The following is a 15,917-nucleotide window of genomic DNA, read 5'->3' on the forward strand; positions in this document are numbered from 1 at the left end:
TGTCCTCGCGGCTGCAACAACTTGCGCTCTAATAATAGGCAAAATAGGCTACAGAATATTTCGTTCTGTATTGACAGGTGCAATATTTGAAAATCGATCATATTTTTTTTTATTATTACATTTATATCTGCATTTATGTAAAAACTTAAACTTTCAAACATCAAAATGTCATTTATTAATATGTTTTCATGTCAAAATGACATACAAACATATTTTCCTATTCTATTTTGCCTTGCGTGTTGCGTGAAAAATAGGCGTCGGTTCTATTTATAGCATGCACGCGTTTTCTGCGCGGCTCGAGGCGCGCCTGCGACTCGCGTGTCACGCAGGCAGTGTGCAAGCTCTAACGGACGAGTTAACCTGTTAACAGGGGAGCCGAAATAAAAACGGACACACCACGCAGCCAGTGTGTCGCCGGCCTCAACCTCCGCAGACAGTTTTTAATGTTTATCAGACAATACCCACCCAGCACCAGACGTCATTAAGACGTTGTTTTTTGGGCTAAATCAAGTCGGCCCGTCATAGTCTTCATTTAGCCCAAAAATAGACGTTGAAATTTGGGCTTTGTTTGGTCCGTCTGATTTGGTCCAAATTTAGCCCAAAAATAGACGTTGAAATTTGGGCTTTGTTTGGTCCGTCTGATTTGGTCCAAATTTAGCCCAAACATAGACGTTGAAATTTGGGCTTTGTTTGGTCCGTCTGATTTTGTCCAAATTTAGCCCAAACATAGACGTTGAAATTTGGGCTTTGTTTGGTCCGTCTGATTTGGTCCAAATTTAGCCCAAACATAGACGTTGAAAATTGGGCTTTGTTTGGTCCGTTTGATTTGGTCCAATTTTTGCCCAAAAAATTACTGCAAATTTGGCTTTGTTTATTTAACCCAAGACGGCCGTCTGTTTTGGACCACATATAACCCTAATATAGCATAAATACAATTAAAGTCTATTGTTAGCAAGTAAAGAAATAGATTGTAGAAATAGTTTCAAAGTTACGTGTTGCACATCCCAGAAATACGTTATCTGTAAGCACCTATACGTTCGCAAACCATATAAATACCTATGATTTGGCATAAATCCAACAAAACGCGCTCCCTAGTTTATATCTCGTTGAAAACGCTTGTGCTGTTTTGAAAATTCAACAATTACTACATTAAATATGCCTATAATGCATCCATAAAAAACATCATTAGTTTAAACACCGTAGACCCCTTATCAATTCCTCGTGTTACATCTGTAAATTTTTGTAGCCTATATGAGAAAATATGTTCATAATTATATCATGTAGATTTTGCTGTTTTATTTCTACACCACGTTTACCATTTCTAAAGGTAGACCTGTATATTGGGCGACGCTAGGGAGGGACTAGCAGGTGCTTCAGCACCCCCAAGAAAGACCAATTAGCACCCCGATAGCACCCCCAAAAATGATTTCTGGAAGCAATTATATTCAGGCTGTATTCTATGGAAGCCCTGAACCGCATTTTGAAGAAAGAATAAAAACTCTTCTTGTTATTTCGAGATATTAAGTCGTTATTTAAAATCTCGTTATTTCGAAGGGGACATTCTAATCTGTATTAAGCCACATTAAGCGTTCTTATAATGGTTTTCTATGGGAGGAAAATGCTTAACGTGTAATTAAACGTTGCGTTCATATTCTGGGCTCATCTGATTTTTTGTACATAGCATAGCCTACTTTGTTATTATTTTAGTATCATAATGATTAATAAATGCACGCACAATTATCCGTGAACTTGATTTGAACAAATGCCTTTCAATTGTGTGTGCAAAATTCTGAATTAAATGCAATTTGTACAAATAGAGAGTCTGTAGGCCTAGCTACTATACTGTTATAGCCATTAAATAAGCACATTTAGTGTCATATTTGTTAAAATATTTTAATGTTTTTTTGTTTGTTTTTTCATTTATGTTGATTTATGAAAAGTGAACAGCACGAGTAAGATAGGATGTGCAATATGAGACATGGAGCGGGTCAGACATGATTTTGACCACTTCATTACGTTTTGTTTTGTAGAAAACCTTTCTTTAAAGTGAATTTCGTTTTGTATAAATTGTATCTTAATTTTAATCATTTTTTCATCAACCAAAGAAGCAAATAGGCCTATAAAAGAGAATATATAATAATGGAGGCGCCCGCGCGGTCACTTGCATTGCACGTTAACTGGAGCGCATCTCATCCTAACTTAACGAAACTCAGTGTATGCCTCACACAGACATGAGAAATACATCAAATACACAAAGCTTGAAATGTCTTTAAACGAAATAATTCAAAACGAAAAGAAAAAGGCTACTCTCTGATTATGTAATCCATTATGTGCATTTCTCTCTATAGGCGCGTTCACTACGGAGATCGTCAACTTCATCTTTGCAGCCTAATGCACTGGATTTACAAATGCACATCTTGCTTGTTGCACGCACACATATGTCGAAATAACAAGATATTATGTTGAAATAACATTATTTCTTTTTTCTGCTGAACACAAAAGATGATATTTTGAAAAATGTCTGTAACCAAACAGTTGATGGACCCCATTGACTTCCATAGTAGGAAAAAAAAAATACTATGGAAGTCAATGGGGTCCATCAACTGTTTGGTTACAGACATTTTTCAAAATATCTTCTTTTGTGTTCAGGAGAAAAAAGAAATTCTTACAGGTTTGAAACAACTTGAGGGTGAGTAAATGATGACAGAATTTTCATTTTTGGGTGAACTATCCCTTTAATAATAGCCTACATCTTTTAGAATATTTGATTGAATGCTGAATGTTGCGCTTGTTCAATTTAATAAAATTAAAACTTTAATTGTGATCATTAAATATTTAGTGGCCAAGTTTTGCGCAGATCTCCCTGTCAATGATCTAGCACCCCCTCAGCACATGCGTTAAAAATTCTCTGGCGCTGCCCATTGTAGCCTATTATATAGCCTATATAAATGACTTCAAAAACATTGTTTTACATTTTCAGTTCTTTCATATTTTCATTCCATTTACAGTTTGCGATGGCCACAGACCTACTATCCATTTAATAATATATCAAGTTTCAGGATATTTTTGCTGATTATCAAATAATTCACATTTTCACCCCATCAATCTAAATGTATGTAAATGCTGCGTGACTTCTACGTGTTTTAATGGTCGCGCGCACGCTGAACATTCAAGCCGCATTTGAACCGAACTGGAGCTGAGGGCGTTACCATGGAAACGAGACAGCAGCTCAACTGACAATCAGCGAAACTCCGTCTCTCACTGTTGTTTGAACTACTTTAAGGTAAGTTTAGTCCATATAATTACACAAATAGTACATACAAATGTTTCTGAGACTTTCTTTCATGTAAATCACTCGCTTCCATTGAATATTTACTTTATAGAAATGGTTTCGTGTCTTTGAAAAAGTCCGTTAGCATCTAGCTAACTAGAGGTAACAAGTTTGGGCTTTTAATCACATCTTATGTGTAGATGAGATATTTTGATAGTTTTGTAATGGTTTTGCTGACAATTGGTCAATGGATGAATGGAAATAAGCTAATTTATTTAACCTAAAAGTACGCACTGTATGGTTAATTCATAGTTATCACGTGACGTCACACCATTACGCCCACCTGGAGGGCAAGATAAGACTGCCCAGTCATTTTTATCAGGTTTGTAGTTAGTATTAATGTAGTAAAACAGTGTTAAAAGATCAAATTCAATATATTCCTCTTATTCATGATGCATACTTTGTACAGGTAATCAGATGAACACAGAACAAATTATAACAAAATAATATTGTTTGTCTTCTCCCCTTTACAGTATTGTTTGCCATCTAGTCCTGATCACAGAGTTTAGCTCCAAACCCAATTAAGCAGACCTGAGCAGCTGATCCAGGATCACCAGAAACTCTGCAGAACTTTGGTCTGGACACCAGTGTTGTAAGTTCAGAACATATTGCAGGAGATCTCAACATTGTCTCTCAAGGTCCACTTACATGCAGAGGTTTACTCCAACCTAGTCCAGCACACCTGAACAAGCTAATTAAGGTGCTAAACTCTGGGTGCATATCACTCAGGCCCTAGCTCAGTAGTCAGTGGTTAAGGGATGTCTTTATCACAAAATCCTTACAGTGCACTGAAACATTCGCTCCCTAAAAACTCACTATTGGCGCTTTTCCATTACCAGTACCAGCTCGACTCGACTCGCCTTGTCTCGTCTCGCTTTTCGCTCCGTTTTCCATTGCAGATATTACCTCCACAATTAATAGTACCTAGTCGTCATAGCGACGCCGCAGGAAACTGCCGTGACTTAATCTTCTACGCGAGACACACCCGCTACCCACACGCACAGGACAATGGAGGAAATCGTGTGTATGCTGTTTTTGTTTTTGCTGTTTTTTATTTAGGATACTCCGTCTGGCGCGTGGAATGATGACGCAGTGAATAGTGACGATTCTCTCTGACCAATCAGCAGTCTGCTGTGTTTTTTCACGTCACATTTTAGTATCGCCTCAGCTCGCTCAGAACCTCGCCGGAGGTGGTACGAAAAAAAGTACCTGGAAGCAGGTACAGGTACAACTTTTACACAGTGGAAAACCAAACAGAGCCGAGGCGAGCTGGTACTGTGTAGTGAAAAAGCGCCATATGTTATCGGAAGTTCTGAAGCATAAAACTTTATCACACGAGACAGTTCGCTACAAAATGACATGTGATAGCTGATTTTAAAACACAAACCAATATTATATTTCAGCATAAACATACGTCGCTAGACAGGTAATGTCTAATCAAGCAAACATTTACAATTTATCTATGACTGAAATCTTGCACAAATATGTAGAGGGAAACCTCAAGTGTATACTTCACATTTTGGACAACCATTGTTTTTTTACATTTACATTTTGGTTATTGTTCTCTTTCTCACTTTAGATGCTGGAGAAAAAACAGCCAGGCTAAAGCATTCAAAGTGGAAACTTCTGTCGTGGCTCAATAATCCAGGACTGGGATGGTGGAAGGAGCAGAAGATCAGAGATCAGGAAGAGATCTACTCGTGCCCCTGAGGAACTGATTTACCTAATGCGTCAAACATTACCAAACATTTTCATCACTCACCTTCATGTCGTTGCAAACCTGTAAAACTTTCGTTCATCTTTGAAACACAAATGTAGATCTTTTTAATGAAATCTGAGAGCTTTCTGTCCCTCCATTTCACAGTTTATGCAACTTCAACTTCCAAGGTAGTAAAGACATTATAACAATAATCAATATGACTCCAGTGGTTTAACCTCAACTTTATGAAGTGAAGTGAATTGTTTGTGTGTGCAAAAAAAAACCCATTGCATCTTTATTCACAAAATATACATCTTTGACACGTGTTGACGGAGCACCACGATTCATCAGTGTTGTGTTGGCGAGAGAGCCGGCCATCTCATGGTGCAACATGCGTCTGAGATACATCATTTGTGAATAAAGATGTAATTGTTTGCGCACACAAGACATCTGTTAAAAATATCTTCATTTGTGCTCTCCACAAAAGTCTTATGGGTTTGGAGCGACATGAGGGTAAGTAATTAATGACAGAATTTACATTTTTGTGTGAACTATCCCTTTAATGTTTTCTAATGTGGTTATAATTGGTCATTGTTCTGTTTTATAAACATTTTCAATATTTGAAAGATTTATTGTTTTGAAAAAATGTTTATACAGAAAAGATAGATTCATTTGATCAAAAGTCACAGTAACAACTTTTAAATTGTTTAAAAAAATAATGTTTCAAATAAATGTTGCTCTTTTGAAAGTTCTATTCAAAGAATACTGAAAACTGTATCATAGTTTCCACAAAAATATGAAGCCGTACAACTGATAATAATGATAAATGTTTCTTGAGAATCAAATCATCATTCTGAAGGATTCTGAAGGATCATGTGACACTGAAGACTGAAGTAATGATGCTGAAAATTCAGCTTTGCATCAGGAATAAATTACACACTTTATATATTTACATGTATATTTATGAAAAGTTATTTTTAATGTAGTAATATTTCACAATATAACTGTTTTTTAGGGTATGCTTGATCAAATGCAGGCTTAAGATGTGATCAGGAAAGTGTTTTTTATGTGAAAGATGTATTTGGTGTGTCAATAAATGGTTTGCTACTTATTTTGTGAATTTTCTTATTATGAATATTAAATATAATCATGAATTCACGGTTGAAATTAGGCCTGAAAAAGACGTCTTTTCAACTCACTTTACAACCTAATTTAGACGCGATTGGGACGTCATTTTATTGGCGTCTTTTCAACGACCTGAAAAAGACGGCTTTTCACCTTTCACTTTTCAACCAAATTTTAACGTTGTTTAGACGACTGGCAATGTCGTCTTTTCGACGTCTTTTCAACGAGTTTTTGCTGGGTGGGTAACTACTCAAGATTTTGCTTTAGTATAATTTTCGGGACATTAGGGCCAGATTCGGGATTCGGGACAACAGTTTAGATTTCGGGACTGTCCCGAATTTTTCGGGACGTCTGGTCACCCTACACAGCACTAGGCTACTGTTCCAGCTCTTGTTATAGCAACAAAAGACGCGCTCGGCTGCTATTTGTAACCGAACGCTGCCAGCGTTTTTTTTTGCTAAAAAAACGCCGTTGTCAACTTTTTCTTGTCAAAAAAGACGCTAAGTGTGAACATAGCCTTAACACTGACTTTTTTTGACCACTGCATTACACCGGCACAAACCCAGCGCCGCCAATTAAGCAAAACAAAACGAATGGGCCGCCGATGTACACATTTTATGGGCCGTAAAAAAATAAAAAAAATAAAAAAATAAAAAAAATATGTATGAGTATGAGATGTATCGGCCCAAAAAGCACGTCGATCGGCCCACCGGGCAAATGCCCGGTATGGCCAGTCCAGCCCTGGGCAAGAGCTCTTTTCAGTCTTCTGCTTTATTTTCCTGATAATTTTCTTTTCCCCCTTTGTATTCCGCTGTAACAGTATGAAAATCCTCAATCTCTTTCTAAGTTTTTTTTTTTTTTTCTTCACACGGATGCTTTAGAATGTAATTGTCACTTTTCACTTCTAATCCACATTAACAGCGTTTACAGGCATGTTTTTAAAGCAGGTAAATACAATTTATTATCTGTCAAAATGACGGAAAGCACTTTGAAATATTATCATGCAATGCTAAAGTTAATGAACAATTTTGATAGAGGCAACGGACGTTAACCCGCCTGTAATATTGCTGCGGAAAGAATCACGCTTTTGGGGTTATTCGTGCTCTGTTGAATGTAGGCTACTTTTTTGATGCTTTTGCACTTTTAAATTTCCTTTTATGGTTGAACGATGAGTAATAATGTCATCTAATTGTGACCATTTAAAAAAAAAAAGTGTATTATTATGTTCATAGAGCGAACATGTCATTGATTGTTTACAGTTTAACGGACGTTACACCCATTTGGGCAAAGCGCCATGGGGCGTAGGAAAAATGTGGATATGATTTTTTTTTTTCTCCAACAACATATGCCTATAGAATGGTGCATAAAACATACATAAGTAAAAATGGGTTTGATTAATAAATCAACTGAATTCTAAGTGATCGGGCTTAGTGCATTCCATTTAAACCTAAGCAATGACACACATCCAAGTCCACTAGACCATTGGTTCCCAACAGGGGGGTCGCGGCCCACAAGGGGGCCTCAGCGAGCTCTGTGGGGGGTCGCGTCGTATTTTGAATAGTTTTGAGCAATGAGCATTAAATAAAAGTCCTTAACTTTTTTCTGTTCAAAATTTACAAAATTTATATAATGAGCGAGTTCATCATGAATCCATTTTCCAATCCGTGTTTTTGTCTTATCCTGAACCACTATGGTACACCTATAATAAGTGTTTACATTGGGACTATTTCACACTGGTTCGGATCGCTGCCGCTGCGGAGTAGCCCAGTACCTGCGTGACTCGTCATAGACGTACACAGAGAGAAGTAGTTCCGGCTACAATGTTCTTCCGAAAGACGCATTATTCTGTTAATAAACGCAAGTTTACTATCGCTCGCTATAGCGCCAAAAGCGTCAAAAATAAAGCCTCACATTGATAAAGCCTCACAAATAACATGCAAGTATTGAGGTCCCAGACAGCAGTCATTTAGTAATAGCCTATATTCTTTTTTTTATTTTTTTATCTACACACCAGTGTGAATATTTTTGTTATTGCATTTTTAAAATAGGGCCAATTTATAGGCCACTCCTAGGCTTACGTTTTTAAATTACAAAGGGCCTACTAATGTTTTTGTTATTGTATTTTCAATATTATAGGCTATTATTTGTGCATAAACATATCTGGTTATAGTAAACATACCATTTGCTTGAAAACAACATATTCTGTCATCCTTGCTGCAAGCTTACAAGAGCGATAATATCATTAAATGTGAAGGGGGGCCCTAAAATATTTTCTTGGGAAAAAGGGGGTCTCAGACAAAAAGAGGTTGGGAACCACTGCACTAGACGGAAGGAAGTTAGTGAGTGAAGGTCATACAAATTTTAAGTGGAATGCAGCCCTTATCAGTATGCAGAAGTTTTAACACACTTCCTGTTTCTCACCATACATTTGTTGCCTCGTCGCGGCTAAACCATTCGAGATATACAAAAGCCGTTCGCAATTTAGCATCCAAAATGTCTTGACTTCATGCTGACCAAATTTGGTGGTGATCAGATAAATCCCCTAGGAGAACATGCGTTTTTCAAACAACCCACAAAGCCGACTCCCTGTTGGGTGGGCACAGAGCGCAAGAAGTTGTTCGGCCAGATGAGATCTAAGTGTGAATTTTGTAGGTGAAAAGGGCTGCACTACAGAGGCCCACATACAACCGTTTAAAAGGTGTCAATCAATTTTTATTTGATAGATCCCGCTGTCAGACTGTTACAGACAAATACATTTTACACATAAAAACATCAGAGTTTTAACATTTCTGACGTTTCAGAAAATAACAGAATGTTATTGTTTAAACCAATGAGCATTAAGCTTTATCATCAACAAGCGGTTTCTGGAGCTCTAATGGTGTGGAGGCATAGAGTAGTGGGGAGGGTTCGATTTTCTAGCTCCACCCATCAGGCCCAAATTACATTCGCTCCTCCTCCCTGAACATGAGCTCTATGTTTGCTTTGCAGTGAACACCACTTGAGTGTTGGTGTTTATTCACACTGACTGCAGAGTTACACACAACAGACCAGCAGCACAGTCCTTTTCAGCTCTTCTGTTGCTGTATTACGAAACGTTCATCGTTTATTATGACATTTATGTTGTTGTTTTTTTCATTTTTTTGTGTTTAAATGTAGCCTTTACAAAATTAGGAACTGTTGTTATTTGAAACCATTCAGCGAAATGCCAAAGACAATATTTGACGCGTTTATATTCTTCTGTTTGTGCTTATGGAGTCTGAGTGGTAAGTATTTTTATGTCCACATACGCATCATTCTGTTGTTTCCATTCATTTTCAAGTTTTGTCTGACAAATATACTCAAATATGTTTGTTCATTATGTTACTTTGTTTTTTTGTTTTTTTTATCCATTACATCAAAGGGTTTAATTTATTGCCATTTTTTAAATATACATTGAAATAAGTGAAGTGAAGAGTTGTTTTGCAATGATACATTTTTAAATTGTTTCAAACTGACAAAAATCTACTAAATCTCCAAATGTCATAAACCTAAATAAATTCTGAGTGAATTCTGTTTGTTCTTCAGGAGTGTTTGGTGTTGATGAAGTGAAGTCAATGTCAGTGACTGAGGGAGAATCTGTCACTCTAAACACTGATACTGAAATACAGACAGATGATCTGATAATGTGGAGAACTGTCCACAACAACAATCTCATAGCTATAATCAACTATAAGACAGATTTTCCTGATGAGAAATTCAGAGACAGACTGAAGCTGGATGAGAAGACTGGATCTCTGACCATCACACACACCAGAACCACAGACTCTGGACTTTATAGAGTAACCAGCAGCAGAACAGAGACACCGCTCAACACATTCAATCTTACTGTCTATGGTGAGTAGAGAATTACCCTGTTTATTTTTATTTATATATAAACACTGCCATTCAAATGTTTGGGATCGGTGGGACTTTTTATGTTTTTAAAAGAAGTCTCTTATTATAAAAAATAGTAAATATTATGACAATTTAAAATAACAGTTTTCCTTTTGAATTTTAAAATGTAATTTATTCCTGTTATCAAAGATGAATTTTCAGCATCATTACTCCAGTCTTCAGTGTCACACTGATTCCTTCAGAATCATTCTAATTTGATGCTCAGAAAACATTAATTATTATTATTATCAATGTTGAAACAGTTTTTAAATAAAATAAAATAAAAATTCAGGCTTCTCTGATGAATTGAAAGTTCTATTTAATTTATTTGAAATCGAATATTTTGTAACTTTGTATCAATTTCATGCATCCTTGCTGAATAAACTTATTGATTTATTTTAAAATTATATAAAGACAATTCTGTGATGATAAAAAGCAAATTGTACATTTATACATTCTTATAATTACATATTTTAATAATAAACATTTTATAACATTTGTTTACATTCATTCAATTTAAAATGTGATGAACTGACAAATATCACAACACTCTATACTGAATTATATTTATTCTTTTTTCAAGCTCGTCTGCCTGTTCCTGTCATCAGCCATTCTTCAAAAAAATCACAATCATCATCATCAAATTGTTCACTGGTGTGTTCAGTGTTGAATGTGAGTGATGCGACTCTCTCCTGGTACAAAGGAATCAGTGTATTGTCGAGCATCAGTGTGTGTGATCTCAGCATCAGTCTCTATCTACCTCTGGAGATTCAGTGTCTGGATGATTCCTACAGCTGTGTGCTGAACAATACCATCAGCAACCAGACCACACATCCCAACACTCAACTCTGTCAGCCATGTTCAGGTACTGTGCAGGTGCATGGCACTATATACATACACTGTAAAAAAATTCCAGCCTCTCCAAGTCAAAATTTTCTAGTGACTGATAAGATCTAAATTTTTAAATTGGCCCAAGTGCAATTCTTGTTGCAATAGTCTGTTAACATTGGCTCAATGAGAAATAATGAGAAATAATACGTCAGACTAATTGAAAAATTTTGATGTAACCAGTCACTAGAAAATTTTGACTTGGGGATGTAATTTTTTTTTACAGTGTAACTGATTTAATTTCCACACATAATTATTTTAATTTCCAAAAAAAACCCTACTTTTTCTAACTCCCTCCTAGGTGTGATCTTCTCAAAGATAATGCACACAGCAGCTAGGGATGGTGCTGGCAGAAATGTATCAAAATCATTTTTAGCTGTCAAAGCGTTGCAAAGATATAAGTTAATTGATTGATCAGGCAACATTCAGATTCTTTTTACACGAGTTGACCTATAGCTGCTGAGCGCAATGTCCAAGCGTAACGAAATTTGACTCACAAAGACAACAGGACATTCTGTGTTACGGGTGTGTGCAGGCAGGCAGACGAAGACAAAAGTTTACTTATAATCCAAACAGGCAGCAGAAATACACACACATAGGAATAAACGTGACCGGACACCGAATGACTGTAAAGGAGAAACTTAAGAACTGAATACAAACAAGGTAATTAATGACATAGCTGATACACATGACCTCATAATGACAAAAACCATGAAGACCAAGGAGTGGAGGGAAAATGAACAAAGGAGACTAAACAAACTAAAAGTCCATGATAACTAAACAAACTGAACACAATGAGGACGCACACCAAATTTCGTAAAATTTTGAGAAATGGGGGCGCTACAAATAAAAAAACATTATAACTGTTATATTATTTTATATTATATACATTTACAAACTAAAATATAGCCACAAGCACCAATCGCCCCTGTCGATAGCTATCAAACTGAAACGTCTCTTATGATGTGGTTTTTGCAGAAAAGTCCATCTTGAATCTTCAATGATAGTTAAACTGTAAGAATTGAGAAATTAGAAAATGCCGGGCAGTCTGGTTGAGCAACGACCACTCCCAAGAAGACAAAGGAGCTTCCTGGAAATGAACATTTGACTCTCTCTTGAGAAACTAGCATCCTCGAGTCAATCACCTCCCCCATGTCATCTCTCTCTCTCACGCTGAGATCACCAGATATTCACCCAAAAATCGACATGGTTTAATGTAAATAATTATCGTACAGTATTATACATGTTTGGTATCATTTGAAATGTCACAGTGCGACTGGTACAAATGTCTCTTTTAGTTAAGTACATACTAGATCCCAGTTTAGATTGAGCATGAGGCACATCTGGTGGGATTCTAGATTCCTGACTATCTGCTTGATTTTAACTAAGTTGTTATGCAGTTGCAAATAGGGGGACTAGATAAAAATACTATTAAGGTAATAGCAAGCGTTGAAGCAGCATTATCTTAATGTACTAGCCATAACCTCTGGTTATTGTTTGGGCTTTAACTAAGTTATATGGGCAACTGTAGGGGGCTACAAGGGACAATTTTTTAACAATAGCAAGCATGTGCGGCATTGTTGAACTGCTTTAACCTCTGGTTAACTATCAGACTGGCGAGTTTGTGATGGGGAGATATGCGTAAAAGAACGACCGGTGCGAGACTCTCTAAGCGACAGATTCCTAATAAAATATAAAGTAAAGAGTTAAATGGAATAATCAAATGTGTTGCTTAACTGATAACCAATTGGCAATCTAACCTAAATTTGAGGTTGTGATAAAAAGAAGTCAGATAAAAGCTTAAATGGAATTAAATGACTTTGCCACGGGGAAAGACAGTAACACGCAAAGACCTTCATCTGCTTATCCGAAACTGTCGTTGGACCGATTTAGACGGGCTTAGAATTTGATAAAAACAGTTTACCGTAAACTCACTGGTATCAAAAAACGCAACTGACTTAAAAAATAAATCACTCCCTCTAACTGTTAGATTAAAAGGGAAGTAAAAAACAAAACAAAACAAAAACACTATAAAATGTTTACTGTCGTAAGTAATGTGATCATTACATGTGGTGTGTGTGTGGAATCATATTAATTTCAACATTTAGAGGAATCTCATGTCATAGAAAGTCAAAGGACAATTTCAAATGAACATGAATATATCACGTTGCTCAAAACTTTATTTATCTGAAGCATTTATCTCAAAGCTCTTTTCATTTTTATAATACATTTCTATCATTTCTTATGCTTGCATGGGTGTTAAAAATGTGTATTATTGGGATCAAAAACGTGTGAACAAAGATCTATTAGCATTTCTATTAGACTTCTGAACACTAATTATAAAAAAAAAAAATTCTGTCAGTACACCATATACAAATAAACTAGATCAATTTTTTTTATTGAATCTAATTGTGATAAATCAACATTTTCTTGATAACTTTTTGCCAGCAATGTCCCCAGCTGCTGTGTGCATATTTTGGTGATGATTGGACCAACTGCATAGGAGGAATTTGAAAAAGTTGTAAAAAAATAAATTAAAAAATTGTTGAGCTTGAAAAAGAGAACCTAAAGGTCAAGGTCAACCTTAAGGTCTTGTAGCCCTTAAGGTTCTAAAGTTATGATCCAAAATTATAACACCACCTAGTGTCAGACATGTGTGTATCTGTGCACAATTGAGACCATCCTGCTTAGTTTGGGGTCTGTTTTATGGGCCATACACTTTTACCTCCGGTGCTAAAACCCCTAAAGAACCATGTTTATATTTTAACATTGCTCATTTCTTCTCTCACAAGACTTTAACTGCTGCTGTGGTTTTACTGAAGCTGTGATCCGATTGGCTCTCTCTGCTCTGGTGGGCGTGGCTACTGTTGCTGTTCTGGTTTATGAATTCAGATCCAGAAGTCTTCAACAGAAGAAGATAGAGCAAACACCATCAAACTCTGATTAATCAGATACTCAGGAAGGTGGAGATGTTCATGAAAGACTGTAGACATTATATTACAAAAATTTTTTTTTTTTTTTTCAGTTTCATTCAGTTGTGTTTGTATATCACTTTTCACAATACAAATCATTCTAAAGCAGATTTTCAACAGCATGTCTTACAATATACACTGACTAATCAGAAAATCAAAAGGTATAATTATTTTTTTATTTAATGTTTTTGTATTCTGGTGTATTTGTATTAATGTAAGATATAATGATTTCTACATCTGTAGTTATTTGAATAAAAGCTTTAGGAAGATCATTATTTATTGTGCTTGCTGACAGATTGTTGGGGGTTACAAGATGAAGCTGACAGTTTTCAAAGTCTTTTGTTTTATTACTATATTACAAAATAAAAGAGTATAGTAATATTATTGTCCCCATTTCATCAATGTTGTATTAAAGACATCACAGAAAATGTGGTGACATCACCATGTGGTGAAGTTTTTAATGTGATTAGACAGTCTTTAATTAGTGGGAATCATTTATTTTGACTATAACTACAGTATTACTCATGTTTGTTAGAATATTATATTTTAAATTAGACTTTTAGCTCCAGCCCTTAAATGTTCATCCAGAATGTTTTCGATGTCTTCCTATTCAACACACTTAGATGCTGATGAGTTGAAGCAGGTGTTTTAATTAGTGAGACATCTAAAACATTCTGGAAGGTGCAGAGCTGGAGTTGAGAAACAGAATGGAAGACGTTTAATTGCTACTCAACTTTTAAAGATGTGTGTGCTTCCTTAATGGTATAAAACAATGAAACACTCAAAAGTGTTTCAGGAGTTGATGTGTCTTAAACATAGGATGAAGGCACTGGATGATGGAGGAATTGATGCCAGGAGAGGGCATTATACACATGTACTGTGTGATTTTCCCCAAACCAGTTAAGCACAAACCCGGCCCCAAGATTTTTTTTATACATTATGGATATTTATTATCATAATTCATGTATAAAAACCCACAACAAACTTGCTTTTGAAAACGGTGTGGTTAAAATATGAAACATGTTTCAATTGTTATGCTTCTTTTACTGTCAATACACTCAAAAGAGACAAATAACTCCAATGATTTACTCAGATAATGACAGTAATTTAACATTTAAATCTTGTCTTCGGAAAGTATACCTTCTCATATAATCTTTTTGTTGGTAAAACATTCAAAAAAAATAAGTACTAGTACCTAATTAATAACTACTAGTATCTAATATATATATATATATATATATATATATATATATATATATATATATATATATATATATATATATATATATATATATATATATATACTAGTCACAATTGGAATACATAATAGAACTGAATAGTTGATATCTGAATGACAGATGCGGCATAGAAGTCAATGGCAAATAACAAAATAAAATGTACAAGTCACTATTGAAATAAGTATTAGTATCTAATGAATAAGTACTAGTATCTATTTAATAGGTACTAGTATCTAATGCATAAGTACAAGTAGGCCTTCTAGTAACTAATAAATATAATAAAAACGTAGGCTACTAGTACCAGTTTAATAGGCACTAGAATCTAATGAATAGCTAGTAAAAAGGTAGCCTACTAGTACGCTATCTAAAGAATAGGCACTAGTACCTAAAGAATGAACACAGCTGAATAAGTAGGCTACTAGTGCTTAATGGAATAGATACTAGTATATACAAAATAAGTAATAGTAGCATGAAAATAGAGACTAGTAGGTTTTAAGCATTAAATATTAAAACGGCTTGCCATATGGCGTGTAGCCACCATCAACATCGGACGCGAGCGACACATAAATATAGGCCTACCTTATAATCCGTTGATGATGTCTAAACTGGATTGTAAAACGCGACACGACAAATCTCCGACAGAAAACGGATGAATCGTTCTATTTATTTTGTATTTCAACACTTAATTACTTCTGAAACAAAGGACAAATAGATTTGCGACTTTCTGTCGCTTGCAGTCTTGGCAGCTTCGA

General features: G+C 35.6%; 1 protein-coding gene across 5 annotated transcripts in view; it reads left to right on the top strand.

The window, feature by feature from the left end:
* The first annotated feature begins 9,170 nt into the window (after nt 1–9,170).
* Nucleotides 9,171–15,917, top strand: part of LOC309476163 (CD48 antigen-like) — a 67,835-nt gene continuing 61,088 nt past the window's right edge. For 3 of the 5 annotated variants that reach the window (XM_082139396.1, XM_082139393.1, XM_082139398.1), the window contains exon 1: nt 9,171–9,418. In XM_082139396.1, the coding sequence (XP_081995522.1) occupies nt 9,358–9,418 (61 nt within the window). In that variant the 5' untranslated portion in view covers nt 9,171–9,357. Of the gene's footprint in view, nt 9,419–9,719; nt 10,029–10,650; nt 10,933–15,917 lie in introns of all 5 variants that reach the window. The other 2 variants (XM_082139397.1, XM_082139395.1) reach the window with 2 other exon arrangements.

This window comes from Leuciscus leuciscus (genome assembly GCF_965113295.1).
Source record: "Leuciscus leuciscus genome assembly, chromosome: 15".
In the NCBI taxonomy this organism is placed as follows: Eukaryota; Metazoa; Chordata; class Actinopteri; order Cypriniformes; family Leuciscidae; genus Leuciscus; species Leuciscus leuciscus.